Source organism: Acomys minous (assembly GCF_964271855.1).
Source record: "Acomys minous genome assembly, chromosome: 4".
In the NCBI taxonomy this organism is placed as follows: Eukaryota; Metazoa; Chordata; class Mammalia; order Rodentia; family Muridae; genus Acomys; species Acomys minous.
In genome coordinates, this window is record NC_140486.1 from 34,543,324 (window position 1) to 34,563,489 (window position 20,166).

Sequence of the window (20,166 nt, forward strand, 5' to 3'; positions counted from 1 at the left end):
GATAAAAAATGCCCGTTATGGAGAATGCTGACAGGCTGACAGGAAGGAGGATCTAGGCGGTCATGAGGGAGTGGAGCCAGTGTGGTAGTAGTTTAGGGGGTAAGGACAACAGGTAAGTGGGGAACGGGGAGCAGGCCCAGCTACCTTGAGATATTTTGGCCACAATCATCAGCTGCCTTGGCCTAGTTGGCGAGATAGATCAAGTTCCAGGGTCTGGTGATTGGCAGGGTGGGTGGGGAGGAGGAGGTGGGCAACACTTAATCCAGAGCTCTCCTTGGGCATTTGAGTGTCCAGGCTTTGGGTTGAGCCCCAGCAAGAACATGGCACCATCTGGGGCCTCCGGGGTCTACCCAAAGCCACGGGTGTGCTGAGGGGCTGGAAAGAGAGCCCTGCCTCCAGGCCGGCCTGAGGGACACCAGCTTGGTGAGGTTGAAGTTAAAACAGTCAAGGGGGTCATGCCAAGGAAAATCTGGGAGGGCCCAGAGAGGCTGAGAGGCTTTGGCAAGCAGGACACAGCACCCTGGCAAAGGGGCGGGTTCTCGAGGGAAGCCTGACTCGGTCGCGCTCCCATGGGCACAGGGACCTCAGCTTGGGTAGGAGTCTGCAGCCAGCGACAACATCCCCTCCCTCCACAGCCGTGCTCCCCAGGCGATCCCTTGGAGGCCACGAGAGCTCCCTGCTCGGCACCCTCGTGGCCAAGCCTCCAGGTGCCGCCTTTCGAGCAGCCCTGAAAGGTTTAAAGGGACGAGCGGCCCCGCCCCTGACCCCAGATCCGCTCCGCCGCCCGCTGGGATGCGGAGTGCTCGAAACTACAATTCCCGAGCTCTTGCTAATGAACACCTGGCTGCGCTAGTCTTTACCTGACCTACAGGCACCTGCATGTATTTAGAATGGATATCCTTTAGTACCCTAAACCTTATTTTAAGTTAAGTGATGAGTTGGGAAACGTGGGCGGTGCCCCAAGTCCAGGGGATCTGAGCGCTGGGGCTATGGCCAGGTCACCTCTGGCACGGGGAGATGTAGAGGGCGAGTTGCGTTTGTCATTCCTGCAGTGGGAGTGCGAGCGGGCAGGCTAGCCCTGTGGCTTTGCCTGTGACTGTCGCCCCTGGCTGTCATCGTGGCATGTGGCTGGAAGAAGCCTTTCTTCACTGTCTCCGTGGACTGTAAGACTTTGGGGGAGGCGCCCTCGATGTGGTGCCCCAAGCCTATCGCTGTCTCGACAGGCATGGGGGTAGGTAGGTGAGAAGCAAAGCACGAAGCCTGGGTCTGGTTTAGGAAACTTAAAGTAGCTGGGTTTAGTTTTGGCCATCCCACCCTTTACCCTCCGGCCTGCCCCCTTAGCAAACTCTGGAAGAGGGATGCTTTCATTTTTGGGGGGGGCATAAAAAAATAGAGTACTGGCCAGAAGTCACCTTGTCCAAAATGTTTCCCAACTCAACACTTACTTAAAATAAGGTATAGCATACTAAAGGTGTCTGTAGGTCAGGCAAAGGTTAACGCAGCCAGGTGTTCATAAGCAGAGGGCAAGGTGAGGGACTCTAGTGGAATCTAGGAAGAACAAATAGTATTATGTGGGGATTATTTATTAGTCTCCCCTCGTTGATGGACCCTGAATATTCTTTTCATGACGGAAAGGGCACGGCTACTTTTACTCACACAGCACAGGTATCCCTAACTCTGCCTAAAAGGCAGCCCCAACAGGGGGGCCCCCATGAAACATCCTTCGGCAGATCATTATCACAAGTGGGCATGATCCCAGGCAGGTAGGAGTGGGAAATAGCGCCCTAATGATCCAAGGCTAGTTGCACAAAGTCCCCTGTGCTGAAACAAAACAGAGCAGAGCAACCGTGAACTGGGGCTTTAAGGGGAGAAACTTTTTGGAGGATAGAAATGGCTCAGGAAACCACTGAATGGCCTTTTCCCTCTTTCCATAAGGACTTAGTGAAACAGGGCCAAGAAACAGGGCTGTGCAAGATCACTAGCCGAACTGACACGGGTGGAGGTGAGTATGAAATCCAGCCCAGCGGCTGACCCTCGGGACAAAGGTGCATCTTTCAGTAACACGGAATATTTTCCTGTCTCACTACATTCCAACCCAACCAGGTACCTTTTTTCTTACAAGTTTAAATGAGGCTGTGAACTATCACTGAAAGCTTTGGTGGGGTGTGGGGGAGGTGAGGGGTGGGGATGGGGTGGGGGGTGGGGGAGGTGAGGGGTGGGGGTAGGGGTGGGGGGTGTAGGGTCCTATTAGGAAATCCAGACTAGTCTCAGACTAATGACCCTCCTGACTTTAGCCTCCAGAGTGGAAGGATTACAGGCCCATAGCATCACAGCTGGTTAGCTTGTTTTCTTCCCCTCAAGATAGGGACTGTGTAGTCCTGCTGTTGGAACTGCCTGTAACTGGCTGGTGAACTTTTTAACTTAACACACACACACACACACACACACACACACACACACACACACACACACACATATCCGGGTGTGGTGCTGCACACCTGTAATCCCAGCACTCGGGAGGCAGAGACAGGTAGATCACTGTGAGTTCGAGGCCAGCCTGGTCTACAAAGTGAATCTAGGACAGGCAAGGATACACAGAGAAACCTATATTGTGGGTCTGGAGAGATGGCTCAGAGGTTAAGAGCACTTGTTGTTCTTCCAAAGGTTCTGAGTTAAATTCCTAGCAACATGATGGCTCACAACCATCTATAATAAGATCTAGTACTCTCTTCTGGCCTGCAGTTGTTACATGCAGGAGAACATTAATACATAATAAATATTAAAAGAAAAACCAATATATATATTCTAAAACATATATACATACATATGTTTTAGAATATGTATGTATTCTATGTTTTAGAATACATATGTTTTAGAATATGTATGTATATATGTTTTAGAATCAATCTGCTTTTAACCACAGCTATTGGGCTGTCTCCTGAAATGAAGAAAACAGAAAACAAGATAACAATAAAAAAACAAACAAACAAACAAACCAAAACCACGATTGTGATTTCTGACTACCAGAGGCAAAACAGACCCTAAAGACTGATCAGCAACTGAAGAGGCCAGTTAAAATTGAACTTGAAGTGCCTCCTTTAAATGTGGCTTTTATTTGAGGCACAATATTTTCATTGAGTATTATACTACAACAAGAGACTGTGTCCATCAAAAGAACCAGGTGCTTGGTCGTCATGGTTTCATGGCATGTAGCATCACATAACCTACCCCATGCAGAGTGACTCTGGAAGCAGGGAATTCAAGGCATGAGAGGAAGTATAAAGCATAAGCCCCACTTTTCAAGATACTTTGAGGTCCCCTAATCTTCATTTTCATGTGTATTCATTTGGAAGGTTAATCAAATACAGATTTTTTTTCAGTTGAGAAATAAGATGCTGCTCATTTTACTTTGAGAAGAATGTATGTATTAAGATTCCGTATGGAATCTGGGTCATGAGCCAAGCCCAGCATTTAACCACGCCACAACAAGCAAATGAAATGGCATGGTGCCTAAATGAACACACGCACATCAGATTGTCATAGGACTTCCTTTGCAAGGGAAAGCTGTGAGCAAACAGGGTGGCCTAAGGCTAGAAGACACTCAGAACTACCGCAAAGGTGTGGTAGATAATTACCACCATAAAAGGGCATAATGTTCTATATTATTCTTTTGAGGACTTTCCCTATGCTCTGGGTTTGGGGCTGAGCCTCAGCTGACCTGAAGCATACATCCTATTCTCCGGTTGGAGGATTTTCCTGCTCAGCATTTGCTATAGGCAGGTGTGAGCACCCCAGCTGCAGCTGAGGACAAAATGCTCCCTAGTGGGTCTGAAGAGTGATAAAATAATCTGATTTATTTATTTTTATTAACTTCACTGTTGTTAGTCTGAAATTTCATTGAGCAATCTGTGGCTTGTGGTCAATGCCGTTACCCTGCTTATCAGGGATTTACTTGTTGAGTTCTTCTTCCTTCAGTGTTCAGTAGGCAGAAAGGGATTTGCAGGGGGCGGAGGGGAGCAAGAACAGGAAGTAAAGACCCCCCACCCCCCCACCCCTGGCTCTGGCAGAGCCGTCAGAGTTCCATGTCTTGCCTGATGTGAGGCAGACAGCATAGAGTGACATAGTATAACAGAGCAGGTGATGGAAGGACATCCCTAGAGGTCAGAGGAGGACAGCGAACCTTGACCACGCGGAGCTTGCCAGCGCCAGCCAACTGCTGGAGAGTGAAATCAAAAGAAGGGAAAGAAGGTCCCACAAGCCTGAACTCTGTGCAGAACAAAGGATTAGGTTTAGTTTTCCTGCCAACCAGATAGCAGTACTTGTGGAAATGACTTTTAAAAAGTGAATCTCTAGTTACATGAGTCCTGTCCAGGTGGGAAGCACTGTGTGAGGGTGAGACACAGCTGCTACACTGATGTGTCTATCCGGACTCCTTTCAGCTCTGCTCTGGTTGGTGGGAGAGTCAATTCAGTCTGAACACCGACAAAGATGCTTTGGGGAAAGTGTGTGTGTGTGTGTGTGTGTTTTAACTTGAATCCACTAACTTTTCATGTGTTTTTAATAATTTTACTGGCCACTGGAAGAATTCTAATATTATTTTCCATGCAACATCTTTTACTCTTTGTTCATGCTTTTTTGTTTTTCTCTGTTGGAAACACCTGGCATTTGATGGTTGAGGCCAAATCTGGTTAACACAAAAGGCAAGTGAACGGTTAGAAATTTCTCTTTTTATCAGTGAAACATAACTTGCCACCCATCCGTTATGCTACCTTTTACAATGAAAATTACTCTTATATAGCGCCATGAAGATAAGAGGGCAAAGATAATGACCAAGAAAAAAAAAACTGGCTTAGTGGAAAAGCTTAAAATAGAAGGGGAAAAAACATGGTCATTTCAGAGGACCTAGAGAGAGTGCTTTAAGCATTCTTGAAGGCCTTGGCATGGGTCAATGTGCTATGGTGAAATGTGCAGTTTAATAGCCAAGAGCTTCTAAAAGATGAAGACATTGGTCAGAAGGAAAAATAAGAGTAATGTTACCCGAGTCTCAGTGAAGGTAGCGCTGAAAATCAAAATGGAAGTCAGTAGTAGTAGTTCTAGTAAAGAGCAAAATCTTTGCCCCTGTTAAGGTTTTGCACCCGCTTCATAGTGAACACCAAGTGAACTGTCACAGTGTGAAGAACAGGGTACAGTAGTCCAGGATATTTAAGAAAGCGTCATTCAAATACGTAGCTTTAAGAGTTTGTGTGTGTGTGTGTGTGTGTGTGTGTGTGTGTGTGTGTGAGAGAGAGAGAGAGAGAGAGAGAGAGAGAGAGAGAGAGAGAGAGAGAGAGAGAGAGAGAGATACTGCTGCCAGTTTTGAATCCATGGTGCTTGTACGTGCCATGCAAGTGCACGCGGACATCAAGCAATGATTTACGGGGGTTGATTCTCTCCTTCCATTGTGTGTGTCCCAGGCATTGAACTCAACTCCTTGGGCTTGGTGGCAAGCGCCTTTGACCTGCCAAGCCCCGCCACCAGACAAGATTTATTTCTCATCATTGAAGATTTTTTTTTCTTAAAATAAGGAGACCATTTTAGACAGACTTATGCCAAGGAAACCACATCACTGTGTAAATTATATTCTTATTACTAAATCTGTAATCAGATGAAATGAAATGCCTCAACATGATTTATATGTTATTTGGAAATTGTCTTAAAAACAGGGAGCTTTTCCATCCCTGTCTGGGGATTGCATCATAACATCCCTCTGTCAAAATATCCCTATCCTTTCTGTTCACTTGAGGCCACTCATTATCCTAAAATTAAAAAAAAATTTTTTAAAAAGTCACCAAAGGCACCAGGAAACAAGAAAGCATCCTAAAAAGGAAGGAGAACATTGGTCCTAACCACAATTCATAGCAATCTAGCAAAAGACACACCTATTTTCAGATATTTTTCAACCATATGGTTGTAATCATTAATCTGTAAATGATTCAAGCCAAAACATTTAAATTCAAAACAGTGGTGACCATAAAAGAGACAGACATGACAATCCTTCCCCTGTCTCAAAACAGGGTTAGGAGCTAACCCCTGTATCTGTGTGTATTTTGTCTCTCAGATGGAGGGATTAGTAGTAACAGACCCAGCCAGTCCATGACTATCTGGGTTTAATCAACTATTTCTCAATTTCACAAAAGCCAGTAAGACAATGGTATTCTAAATGTGATGATGCCAATGTGCTTTGAGTGGAAACAAAGGAAGGGCACCTGCTGGAGGCGGAGCTGTGACAGATTCAGATGAGACCTGTACCAAAGGACACGTGATGAGGCGAGTGTGCACCTCTCTCAGTGATTCAACTGCAGTGGAAATACTGTCACTCTGGAAATACCATTGCTATGTGCCAGGCCCTGTGCAGGAAACAGAACCAAGACCCGGCCCTAAGCTGTGGGAATAACTGTACTCAAGTCTCTTTACTTGGGAAATACTATTTGGCTATATCTCTACGCAAATACCAGGGTGATGGATTCCCATTTGCTTGTGCAGAGCTCTTTACACATGAAGCTATTCAAGAAGCAGAAGAAGACAGACAAGGTGGCCTTCTGCTGAGGTGAGACAGTGTTTTCTTGACTTCTCTGCCCAGTGATGTGTTTGAGCTCAGACTGATTATTTTGAGAACTGGTTTTCAAGCAAGGAGCCTTTTTAGACTGCTAAACTTTTGTGACCTCTCAAACTTTCTTTTTTTAAACGAGATTTAGTTCCCAGGTGTTTGGCCCATAATAATAGCCTCGTGGTCTAGAACAGTGTTTCTTAGGAAACCCCAACCATTAATTTATCTTCGTTGCTACTTCTTAACTGTAATTTTGCTACTGAGCGGTCAGTGTCACGGTTCCTAAGACCATCGGAAATGTGTCTAGCAGTGGTCACAACCCATGGGTTGAGAAACTCCCACAGGTCATCCGCGTGGTGACTTGTGAGTGGCAAAATGGGTAAGCCTTTTCTCACCGTGCACGGTCACATGAATCTCTTCACCACACCCTTCCTGGCTCTTTAGAGGGACCCCAAAGACCTGCCTCTGTCAGTATTCATCTTTAAATCTCAGACTGAAAGTGGATGGACCACAGTTCTTTCAGTGAGTAGCATGTTGCAGCTCAGGGGCTCTCAATCTGGGGTAAATGACCCCTCCATAGGGGCCCAAGACCATCACAAAACACAGATATTTACATTCAGGATTCATAACAGTATCAAAACTACAGCTATGAAGTAGTAACCAAAGTAATTTTATGGTTGTGGGGGCCCCCTGACATGAGGGACTGTACTAAAGGATCACAGGGTTAGCAAGGTTGAGAACCACTGCTTTGGTTGGTTTATCCCATTGCTCCCAAAAGTTGACAAATTACTATCTTAGGTTCCTTGTTGGAGGTTGGTGCGATGTATTTTGATGCTAATTACTGTTTGCTGTCTCTGTGACCCACCTTGCCTAAGAGCCTAACCTGTTTGACCAATAAAATGCCATCACACTTGGGCAGGGCAAATGGGATAGGCATAGGTAAGGTTCCCAGGCATAGGGTGACAGGGAGAATCTTGGGAAGAAGAGAGACCAGAGGAGAAGAGAGGAGAGGAGAGGAGAGGAGAGGAGAGGAGAGGAAGGTTGCGCCATCATGGGTTAGGTGGAGAAGCACATGGCCAGCGTGGATGGAGGATTTGGCCCAGCTGAAGAACATTAGCAAGTATTTGGGATTATGGAGGGGAGGTAGCTTGATAGAAATTATTAGAACCAGATGGCATGGGATTGGGGAGGTATCCCCATACCAGCTTATGCTCTTCCTCTCAAGAGGCAGTAAAGCTTTACTGCAGAAGGATCCTGTTTGTGTGTGCAGCGTCGTTCTTGCTGACGAGACGGTAACGCTAGCCACATGCCCCCACTTTGGGAAGTAGTTTAGGGAATTAATATCTGCCCTACCCCAGGTTAACTAAGGCTATTTTAAAATATAACAGGTGTCTGCATCTTTATTGATTGCTAGAGGGTTAGAAAATACTGCCATAATAATAATATAGGCCTGATAATAAACATTATTAGGCCATATTGGTAAGTTAACAGCAATGGTTCCTACTTTCTAAGATGCAACACGCATTTACCTTGATTGCTCACCGAGAAGCCTGTTTTATCCCTGAAAGCATTCGAAGCGTGACTTTATGCAGCTTAATTTTCCAATCTTTTGATCATCCTAATAAAAAGAAGTTGCCCAATATTTAGCTTCTAAGACATGAGATATAGCTTTAACATGTCAGTAACTAAGAAAGCCTTAGTACTTGTATACAAAATCGGCTTTTTAAATGTAGACTCTCCTAAAAGTAACAATGAAACCCAGTGTGTCGCTGGTGGTGAAATTAAAAAAAAAAAGCAACAACAAGACCCCTAAAATTTACCTATAGGTGCAATAATGGCACAATTGTTATAGGGATGGCTAAACGCTTTCTTAGTGAATGCAATGCCTGCTCCACAGGAGGAAACTCATGCATGGTAGTGAAAATCTGGCCAAGAATCCATGGCTGGGGAGCTCATAGGTTCTATGGGTGAACTCACTAAATAGACCTTACTAAGTCAAACTGTCCTCTAAATATGTATCTCTTTATCCATAAATTAGTGCAGCTCTCAGTGCTAACCAATAGGTTGCCTACACAAAATGAACATGAAACAATCTCAATTGCAGCAGAATGTCATGGGAGGTTTGAAGCTATCCTCAGGAACAGGGAGCTGGCATTAAGAGGTGAATTCAGTAACACGCTTGAAAGCCATGACTTGGTTATGTATCTGGGATCCCAATCTGAACCTATCTGATACCACCATCTGTCATCAATGGAGGGCCATGTCCTGCCTCTAAGTCAGCCATTGGCTTTGGGAGAAACCAGCAAAGCTCCCATTTCTGTTTCTGGTCTGCACTCACAACTACCGTGAAAAGTCACAATGCTTCCAGCACTGCCAAGCTCTTGTACCAGCTCAAGATGTAGCCTGCCTCCCCTTAGACCATAGGTATATCAGCCTGTGAGTGCTGGCCCCTGGAAAGCCCTTTCCTAGGCAGTTGCTCTGTGAGGAGGAGAGAACCTCTTGATGTTAGGCTTCTTCTTTAAATGAATTTGCTTCTTCACAAAATGCAGCCTTCTCTGAAGCATGGGGTCTTACCCTCAAGAATTGTTCTTTGCTCTCCTCCTGCAGTGCAGGATGTCTTTCCCCCTGATTCTGGCAGGCTGGCTGGCCAAGCAAGCCCAGGAGATCACTTGTTTGTATCTCCCCAACACTGGGATTATAGGCCTGCAACACCACAACACATTTGGCTTTTTAAAAGTGAATTAGGTCCTCCTTTGTGCAAGGCAAGCGCTTTGCCACCTGAGCCATCTCCCCAGCCAAGGTCAAATATTTAGACATTTTTCGTTTTATTTTGATATTTTAAAAAAAACTGCCCTTGTCATTGCTACCTTAAAGGACATGAATTTTCTAGACAAATTCTTGCCCTAAAAATGACTTTCTTAGAATAATATTGATACAGGATGCTCATTTCTGAGCTCATCATTTGGATAACAGACCTAACTCTTGTAGTTAGCTGGCTTCTAAGTCACAGAGTGAAGTCAAGCAAGAAAAAAACAATGAGGGAAACCCACAGACAAGACAGTAGCCAACTTATCCAGTGACCATAGAGGTAGCAAAGAAGAGACCAGATGCCACCTGGACTTATGGCGGGAAGTTGGTTTCCATGGCTGATTTTTCTATGGTTTAGATGTAGGTGTCCTTAGCTCAGGGAGTGTGCTTAGAAGTGGGTTTCCATGTTTTAAAAGGCTATCATGTCAGACAGGTCATAAATAATTATAATTTTAAGAGGCAAGCTTCTTTAAAAATTTTCCCATCATGGCAGCCATTCATTCTTATTCCCCACAGTGCCCCTGTTTTCCTCAGTCTTGAAGTTGGAAGCAATGTGTCTATGACTTTCCATTCTCTGCTTAGAGCTAGTCTGAGATGCGTATGTTCCTGGAAGACTTTAAAGATGAGATCATGGCACTGGAGGCAGGTAACTAGACACAGATATTAGAAACATTGAATTCCTAGACTGGGTCCTTGTGCATCATATGTAAGACAACATGGTTCTGGTAAAAGCTATAAATATATGCAGGAAATGAGAAGTGCTATGTAACACAAATGGCAATTGAGAGATGAAGGCTCAAGAAAATTTCTCTCCATGCTCTCCACCCAACCATAAGGCAGAATGTGTGCCTCATCTTGATCAGAGACATACCTGCTCATGAAGAACTACTGCTAGGGCATATTGAACTACATTGATGTGGTTCTAAAACTTGGGGAAGAATTTAGTGCTGAAGCTGGAATTTGGGTATGTAGAAATCATGTTCCAAACCATGGAGAGTCATTAGTGTATATAACAAGGAAATACAGATGTACGCATTTGTGACTGGAAGCAAGGAAATGAGGTAATGTGGAGAATCAGGCTTAGGAAGACATCTAAGATAATTACCATATTTATATTTATTTATTGTTTGCATGTGGAGACCAGAAGTCAGACCAGAAGTCAACTTGCAGGGGTAGAGTCTCTCTTTTTACCACGTGACTTTCAGAGATAGAACTCATTCTCAGGCGTGGCAGCAAGCATCTTTACCCACTCTGTCATCTCACCAGCCCAAGACGAACAAACTTTTAAATAATGTAGCCATTGGTATAGTTTTATTGAGTTTTTTTCTGAATAGCATTTGGCTTGTGGACACATAATCCTCTCACAGAGTAGCAAACAATTAGCGTTTGTCATTCCTAAGAAGCAGCAAGCAAAATACAGGTGCCTTGATGCAAAAATCCTGTAAAGGAGCATCAGTTTCTATCAGAGTCTTGCTAAATTCTGATACAACCTGAGGAAGACCAATTATTTTTTAAGTTATATGTTGTTATCAGTTGTGTACCTAAGTGTTAGCCTTTAAATTTCATATGAGAAACTTATAGAGTAAGTGTTCTGTTGAAAATTTATAACTGTTCCCAGTACACACAGATTTCACACACACTACAGCCATCCACAGCTTTGCCTGGCTTGGCTTTTAGAACCGAAAGAGTAGAAAAGAGCCAGGACTGTTACCTTAGTGTTGCTCTTCGTACACCTGAGAGCCACGGGATCCAAGGATGCTGCCCTGATATTCGGGCATGGTTGGCCCCAAGGAAAGATGACCAAATGTCATGTGGAGTTAGTCATTAAGTAGCCCAGCTGGCAGCATCACCAAAAGGTACTTTATGAGGTAAGTCTGGCTGTGATGACATCAGCGCTACTGAGCAGGTGAGTTAGGACCACTGAAGGTAATTGTGAGACCTATAGGCCACTTTATGTACTATCTACCATTTCCAAAGAGTCCCATGTCATTCTTGGATTTAGGGATCATAGAGGTGAGCAGGTCTGAGAGTCCTGGTCTTGACTTCAGGAACTCCATTTAACAGAAGTCACAGAGGGGCCAAGCATGAAGAACAGTCTGAGTTAGTCTTTCTTTTTTCTCATGGGGTGAATACTATGCCAAGCTTGCCTGACATTTAATTGAGAAAACAGATTGCAGCACCTCTGTCTTCCCACTGCTAGTGAACAAACTTGTTGTTGTTGGTGGTGGTGGGGGGGTGGTTTTTCTATATCCAACATCCTTTCCAGAATAAGGAAGTACCCCTCCTCCAAACTCCTCTTTCCACACACAGCAGTCCCAGGCTTTGGTGCCTGCCTTACCCTTCTGGGTCTTGACATTTTTTGCCCACTTCAGTTCTCTCCTTCTCTCCACTGAATTATTTATCATTCAGTTTACTCTCCATGCGTCTATTATTTAAAGAAACCTCCGCTTCTAACCTATCCACTGTTTCTCAGGTTAGAGACCTAAATTTCTCAAAACACACCCATACGCCACAGCACCAACCAAATAGGTGTGTACTTTGCAAGGTTCATAGCCAAACACACAGTTATTTTCAGTTCTGAGTCTACTTCCTCTCTCAGCACACCTTCTGTTGTTCCCACTGGACTGATAGTTTCTCAGATATCACCTTCCTATGGAATCTCACTCTCCAGGCTTTCCTGATCAATTGTATCTTCAGATATTCATTCTTCAATGCCTCCAAGGATCAACATCAGTTGGTTTTTCTTCCCTTCTGATTTTAATATTTATTTGTTTTGCCTGCATATGTGTCAGTGTGTACTTGGTGGCCCAAAGGCCAAAAGAGGGCAGCAAATCCCCTGGAACTGGGAGTTAAGGATGGTTGTGAGCTACCATGTGAGTCTTAGAATCTGAACTCTTTCCCCATGCAAGAATAGCAAGTGATCTAAGCTGCTGAGCTACCTGTCCGGCCCCTCAGTCTGGTCTTCTAATCCTGTACCCATTCAGATCTCTGCAGTTGCTAGTAACCAACAAATGGAAATCCCAGCCACGAACTCTCTTCTTCATCCCAAACTCATACAGCTCAGCTCAGCTCAGACTGCTTAGATATCTCACCAGCATTTCTATTTGTCATCTCCAGAAGGGAGCAACTGATCCTAAGTCCCGATGGCCCTTCCTTTCCTTCTTAGGAAGTGGCCCAGCTAGAGCTGCTTCTCCACCTAAAGATCCAGGAGTCCTCCTTGGCCTGCTCCCCCACCCTTCCACATTTCAACTCTGACCAGGTATGCCCGGCATACATCATCTCCAAGTTGGCTACCAACCACCAAATTGCTGATCAGGCTAAACAGCTGGTATGCTGCTCTGTGTGTGGGGGGGTGGGGATTGAGGGACCACCACTGCCTGATGCCACCCTTACAGCTTCTTCCTGTGCTCCATCATCCCCCCCCCCCAGCTATATATGGGCTCTTGAGTTCCACTGTAAGGTCAGAGCACAGTCTCCCTTTACAGCCATGCCCTCACTCCACATCTGCTAGGTTAATGCTTTCACACTGTACAGGTCTCAGCTGAAGTGTTTTCTCTAGGCAAGGTTGTGACTGTTGCCTCCCACCACAAAACAGCGTGCTATCAAGATTTGATACTATATGATTGTATTTTGAATTATCCTATCATTTCATCTTAGGACTAAGAACTAGGTCTATAGTTTTGTTTTTTTTTTAAATGAGTATGTACTTAGTGCTTAGGACATTGCCTAATGAAGAACAGTCATAAGTCAGCAAACTTCTTTCCTCTTTGTCTTGCCTAATGCTCAGGCTTCAAAGGGTTACCATGCTCCCACATTTCTGTGCTGGGAGTTGAAACCACAGGTACGTTACCTCTGACTTCCGCCATGCCTCTGGACCCTTGCTTATCTCGTCCCTATGCTCTTTCACGGTGACATTAAAAGATGCACTTATTTAGCTTTAGAACTGGCCCTAGCTACTTTAGAACCTGCTACCTCACTCTGGGCCATGGCTTAACCTCACACTTGCCACCAGAACATCAGAGACATTTTAAAGTAGATTATACATACAAATGCTGATCACCAGGAAAGCTTGAGTGCTCGTGTCCACTCTAGAAGTCACGCTGAACCTTAATTTTCAGCGGAACGCACACTGAGGTTCAGTCTGTGGGAGGTGATTGAGGCGTGAGGACTCCACCTTTGTGAATAAGATGAACACCTCCATGAAAGAGTTCAAACTCGAAGCAGATACTTCATTGTCCTAGTCATTCCCCGGTGTGAAGACAAGCAGTGTTCACTCCAGAGCCCCATGTTAGACATAGAGAACATCCTTCTCAGACAGCAGTGCTGCTGGCACCTTGATTTTGGATTGTCTTCTCTCCAGAGTGTGAGGATCAAATCTCTGTTCTTTATAAATCATGCCACCGCAGGCATTTGTCATAGTAGCATGGGTGAATACATAAAAATACTGAATAGAAAATAGTTCATATTTTTCTTCCCAGTCCCTAAACTCCATAGTCTTTACATTTAACGCATGCCCATGCTCAGATATAAAAAGGGGACAACATCTGTTCTGCCTCCCTTGTTGTGACATTCTCCTCACATGTTTCACCTTCAAGGAATGAGATATTTCTCCAGAAAACAGCACCAATTTCAAATCTAATGTAACCATAGTCCAACTAACTAATTTGTACTTGTATTATAAAGGGACCTCATCACATTTTGGAAAAATGTGGCTGGACTAATTGGAGAAACAGCTCAGTGGTTGAGGGAATATGCTGCTACTGCAGAGGACTGGGAAGTTCGATTCCCAGCACCTGCCTGATGGCTCACAAGCATCCATAACTCCAGGTCTTGGGGACTTGATACTCTCTTTTGACCTCTGAGGGCAGCAGGCATGCATGTGGTGCACATATGAATGTGCATGAAAGAAAAAAAAACACAGACATAACTTAAAAAGAGGTGAAGGGGCTGGAGACATGGCTAAGCAGTTGCTAGCCTTTACTGCTCAAGGACTAACGTTCAGTTCCCTGCACCCACATCAGATAGCTTGTGGCCGCCTGTAACTTCAGCTGCACAACAGGGGCTTGAGCACTTTGGGCCTCTTAGGGCACCTTCACTCAGGCACACATACCCACGCATAGACAGGCACCTATCCACCCCTACATAGTTAAAAATAGACATCTTTTTTTAAAGGAGAAAGACAGTCACATATTTGGTAGTGTGGAAGCCACTAAGAGAAAACAGCAGGTGGCAGCACCAGATGCTAGTGGTATGTCTGAGCCCAGGGGATGCCAATGAGCTATGTCCAGAGAGAGAGAGAGCCTTCTGCAGAAAAGATAGTGTCCCTTAATAAAAACAATGTCTGCTTTGCAACACAGGGCAGCATCTTTAGGGACATTTCATGTGTTGCCAGCAAAATCCTAGGGCAATAATTGCCTCACCTTACCTGGGCACTGGGCAAAGAATGTGTTTGGGTTTATAATTGTGTGTTTGATTATCATCCTGTGTTCCACGTACCTGGAAAAGGACTAAAACTAAAGGCTGTGACAAGCTACTAAAAAGAGTCCAATTGCTAACATGTATTCCTTCCGTAACAATGGCCTCTATTGTACTCCTCTGTAGATAGCATAGAAAATCACTCACAAAAGGAGTATCAGAGTATTCCGCTAAGCAAACACAATAGTAAAAACCAAAACAAGAATCTGTATGTTTCCACACTGTGCACGAAAACTTCATATGAAGTTAATAACAATGTTTAAAACTAGGTGTAGCTCACCCAAGTCTTTCTTCTCTCAGAGGAAGGACATGCCCCAATGCTGATCCTTACATCATAGAACTAAACAATGATAGCCTCAGAATAACCAACTTTTACATAATTCCATGCTAGGCTCTTATTCCTCGTATATACTGCTAAAGCACCTCAGAACTTTTCTGTAAGATCACAAAGAATAGACTTGGATCTGTATTTCAGGTTACACGTGACAGGAGAGTTCAAGTTCATATATGGACCAAGCAAGATGCCCACACTAGGTCTCACAGGAGAGCTCGCCTCACTGGCATTTGTTTTTGTTCTCTTTGATTGAAGGGAAACAGCAGCAGCTGCTTCATAAGGGAACCTTCAACAGTAGAGGAACACTCTGATTGACACTGCACTTAGCCAGCAAAAGTCACCGTCACCCTGTTGGAGCAAATTGGCTTCCCAATACTATGGCTATTATTGTGTACATATTTTTCCTCTCTGGAATTCAGGTTGGGCCCCTAGAGGATGTCAGGCAAGATACCTGATACTGTCCAAAATCAGATCAAGAATTCCAGAGTAAAACTTCTCTGGTTGACAAGAGAAAGCGATGGAGCAAGCATCCAAAAGAGCCATGCGCTTCAGTCAGCCAAAAGTCAGCCATCACAGGCAGATTCAATTCCAGATTCTAATGATGTATAGGTCAGTGCTCTTTATGAAAAACAAGTGACTCATTGCATGAAGCTATAAATGGTGTAAGGAAGCTAAAATCTCTGCAAACTGGATCCAGAAAGCAAACTAGTCAGAAAAAGCTTTCTTCTGAACGCACCTTGAAAGCAATGCCCAAGGGAACAGATAACACCAATCCCTTCCAGAAGATCTTATGGTCCAGTAAAGTCTAAAACTTGCTCCATTTTAATATACCCAAGCTTGATTAATATTTGTCTATGACCTCTTGGTTAAAGAGCCTTTCAGTGGATTCCTGGAGGCCTGTATGGTTCCCAAATATACCAGCACACAGGTAACAGTGGTGGATGCCACTTTCCTACTGAGACATGGCAGGAGAGGTCTTCGAGGGTTTTGGGTGCCCACTAGCAACATCCGGTCATCTGTGGGGTCTCCCTGGACCCTCACATGCATGCAGACATCGCGGAGAGACAGCCGCTGGCTTCTGCTGATATTTTCTCCTCCAGACAAACTGGTGGGTGAGGAAGGTGTCTTTTTGCAACACCACGGGCCCAGTCAGTCAGTCTCTTTTAGCAGCTGTGACTGAGAAAACATGCCGTGCTCAGCCTGTTGGCTCCAGTCATGGAGCACAGCGTACGTGTTACCAGAACAAGCACAAGCGTTCTGCCCACACTCCTTCCTAGCTCTGGGGCTGTAACGAGGATGGTCAAAGCAAAAGCTGGCAATCCAGAAGCAGGGCTGGAAGTTAGAAGGCTGGGAGGGTCGCTGGTTGGTGGTTCTGAGACACAGATCCATGTACTCTCTGATTCCAGACCCCACACATCTTGGAAGAAAAGCAACAGGCAGAAGAAGATGGGGAAAGCAGATCAGGTCCATGAGACCAGCTCGAGGCCCAGGCCACAGTTAAGCATTTGGGTTTTAATAGGACAAAGAATCGGCTGTTTTGATTTTTTTTTCCCTCTTCAATAGTCAGTGGAAAATTGTCCAGCATGTTAGTCTGACTCCTCTGCTCTAGAGTCACTGCCATGGGACCTTTAAAACCAGTACTTTCATGATGTTTTAGTCATGGAAACTAGAGACAAGGACTAGATGATTCTCAGAATAATAAAAAATATAAGCTAGAGAAATTAGAACACAATAAAAGATGTGCTCCTATCACCCCAGTTTAATAACAGTTTGAATTACTTTTGTTTTCTTAAACTATCCAATGTATAAGCAGCATGTGGCTAAAGGCTGCTGTCAGGGGGCTGTGGTTGGGGGAGGGGTGTAAAGCGTGGTTGAAATTCAAATAGCCATGAGAAAAGACCATCTCCTATTCCTTACAGCTTGACATGTAAGATGTGACAGGCCAGTGGCAGGACATGTCCCACATACTCTTGTTCATCTGGCCACCTTCCTAACTGTCCCTGCCCAATCCTGCTGACGGTGAGACCTTAAGTAAGAGACAAGTAACTTTAACCTTACAAACTGATGATACCTGGGTTCATGCTTGTTTAGAATGACTGAAGTTGAGGGACACGATCCTGTGAACAGTTCCACAAAAAAGAGTATGGAACAACACAGGACTGAGCACACTTTCCAGAACCATGAGCACATCTTTAGTTGCTTCAGCATCCATGCAGGAGTTAACTGCCACGCCCTCCCCACCCCCCACCCCCCATCCCCGACACATACTTATAATCATGAATGCTTTCAACAAAACCACAGTGCATCTGCAGAGCACATAGACCTAGCAAGTGCTCCAGGGTTTAATTACTGCTAAAGTCATTTGGTTTTTTTTTTTTTTTGACACAGATTCTATTTTAGTAAGATAAACTCAGCATAACCCAACATTGCCAAAAACGAATTCCTAAGGTGGATGACTAAAATAAACCCGCAATAAACATTGGCTGTTGGAGTGGGAATTATATCTCTGTAATGTAGACACAGCATTAATGACTCATTTTAAGTAACAGTCTCTCCCAGGGATTAGCGGGATGGGGGATCAGATGGGGGGTGGGGGGAAGTCCATCTCTTTCAGGTTGTAAGACCCAAGAGGATTATGAACCAAGAAGGGGAGGGTAGGTCTACTTTGCCAAAAGAGATACAGCCCCTGGAGTCCAGGAGGTCGACTTGAACACACTGCCTTGAAAGTAAGGCTTTGAGAGGAACCTTCCTTGGGGCTGAGGTGGATGACTCAGGGAACAGTTATTTCATCTCTTTGAAGATGCAACGTGTCCCTGGTCCACCTCCTTCATCTTATACGACAGCAGTTACCTTGTCCTCAGTGGGTGCTGCCACGTTCCTTTGTTGCTTGGAATTGGTGGCTGCATGTGGACCACCTTTCCTTTCTAGGTTCGAATTTGGACTTTTTGGCCCATTAGGTTGAGGTTTACAACTTCTCTGGTGTACAGGTAGGCGGTCCAGGGCAAAGGTCCGGCCACAATTTGGGCAAGGCACAAGCGCAGCTTGACTCGCCCCCTCTTGGCTGGGCTGTCCCGTTGGAAGGGGTTGAGGCTTCTGGGGCAGGGGCCGACGCAGCTCTCTAGGAAGCCGGTCATTCTCAATTTTCCACTTTTCCAAGCATTTGGGCTCGTGGATAGGGAGAGACAGAGTGCCAAATTCCCTACCACAAATGTAACAGATGAGAGTCCTTGGTCGGGCTGGGGTGCCGCTGGAAGTTTTCTTGAGACCAGTAGGAACATCAGGGACATCCACGTTTGGTGTTCTCTCTCCCTTTGGCTTGCAGCTTCTCTGATGAACCAGGAGACGATCTGGCAAGAACGTGCGGCCACAGTATTCACAGGGCAGCAGCTGAGCCTGCGCGCTCTGAAATGCCTCCTCGTTGGCTGCCTGAAGGCTATAGGAGCCACTGCCACCGACGGGCTGTGGTTTGGAGGGTTCCGGCCTCCTCAAGTGCTTGGGTAGTTTGCTATTCTCAATGCGCCACTTCTCCAAGCACTGGGGCTCGTGAATGGCAATTGACTGGGACCCAAATTCTCGGCCACAGATGTAGCATATCCGGAAGCCTGGCCTGCGGGATGGGATGACAGGCGGTCTAGGCTGGCTTTCTGACATAATTCTACTTGAGCGTGTTGATAGTATCACCGTTCCGGGTCTCCTTTTCTGAGTGCTGGCCTTTACGTTTTCAGTGAGATCGCCACACTTTGCTCCCAGCAGGAGGGTTGAGTGGGAGTCGCTAGGTAGGACCTCCTGATGGATGAGGAAGGTGGGCTCTTTGGAGGTGTGGAAAGTTCGTTGTGATTGGCTGGGAATCTTTTCATTTCCCCTTTCCATGAACAGAGGAGACTCTCTCTAGCGCTTGCTGGAGTTTCAGGCCACACTGGTTCTGGATTGCTGCTTAGAGAGAAGGTTAGTGATGCCGGCTATTCCGCCCTTCAACATTGTTGCCAGTACTTGGGTCAGTGACTCAGCTCATTGTAGGGCAGCCATCAGTCTGGAATGTTGGAAAGTCCCCATTAGGGCTCAGATGTCTCCAAGATCTGCAAGGAGTGAGGGACAAAATCAAGAAGTTACTACACAGACAGACAGACAGACAGGCATGCACGCACGCACGCACGCACGCGCGCACACACACACACACACACACACAAACCCCTTAGATCATATACTGATAAAAAGTATTTTTAAATTGGCCATGTAGTTTCTGGCTAAACTTAGTAAGCAGTACGTTATTCAAGAAATATCAACACAAATGTGAATAATTCTTTTACAAACTGCCGCATACTGAAATTAGCTAAGCAAAATTGTGCACAAAGAAGGCTGAGAATGATATCCCATAGACATGGATGACACAAACTAGCAGGTTGAGTCCAAGAAGAGAGCTACCCAAAGAAGAGAAAACTGAAATTTTTCTGAATCAACAGACCCTGGAGAAAACCTTCAGAAAGTCTTAACCCTTCAGTGCGCCAAACCCCTTTGATAATTGTGAAAACATCAGGCTCCTCAGAAAGATATTTTAAAACAACAAATTGGTTGTTTTTTTATACTAAGGTAGAGCAAATTTTGTTGAAATGTGCCAAATATTTTAGGTGACACTAAGAATATTCTCTAAAAGCAAAAGTGTGTGTTTTCACTATTAAACAGTGAAACAAATTTTGTTCAAATGTATCAATTATTTGAAGTGATGCTATGTATGGAGGCATGTCTTGTCATAGGCTTCTTCAGTATTCATGGACTTAGAGAAGAACCCAGATGAGATGGCTGTACATTGTCCTTGGCACTAAGATGTTCAAGTGTTGCCTGATGCTTTTTTAGTGCACATCACATTTTTAAAAATATATGTGTGTTTGCCAACCAGGTTTTGGAGGGGGTAATATGGTCTCTGCTTTTCTCAAACAAACTAGAAAAAAAGCTGATAGGTTAATGT

General features: G+C 44.9%; 1 protein-coding gene across 6 annotated transcripts in view; it reads right to left on the bottom strand.

Annotated features, from left to right (window-relative positions):
• The window catches only part of ZNF475 (zinc finger protein 475), a 52,252-nt gene that overhangs the window by 8,129 nt on the left and 23,957 nt on the right, over positions 1–20,166 (bottom strand). For 2 of the 6 annotated variants that reach the window (XM_084778185.1, XM_084778186.1), the window contains one exon: positions 18,054–19,279. In XM_084778185.1, the coding sequence (XP_084634311.1) occupies positions 18,054–19,073 (1,020 nt within the window). In that variant the 5' untranslated portion in view covers positions 19,074–19,279. Of the gene's footprint in view, positions 1–6,245; positions 6,387–8,115; positions 8,205–11,105; positions 11,608–18,053; positions 19,280–20,166 lie in introns of those variants that run through there. The other 4 variants (XM_084778188.1, XM_084778189.1, XM_084778187.1 and 1 more) reach the window with 4 other exon arrangements.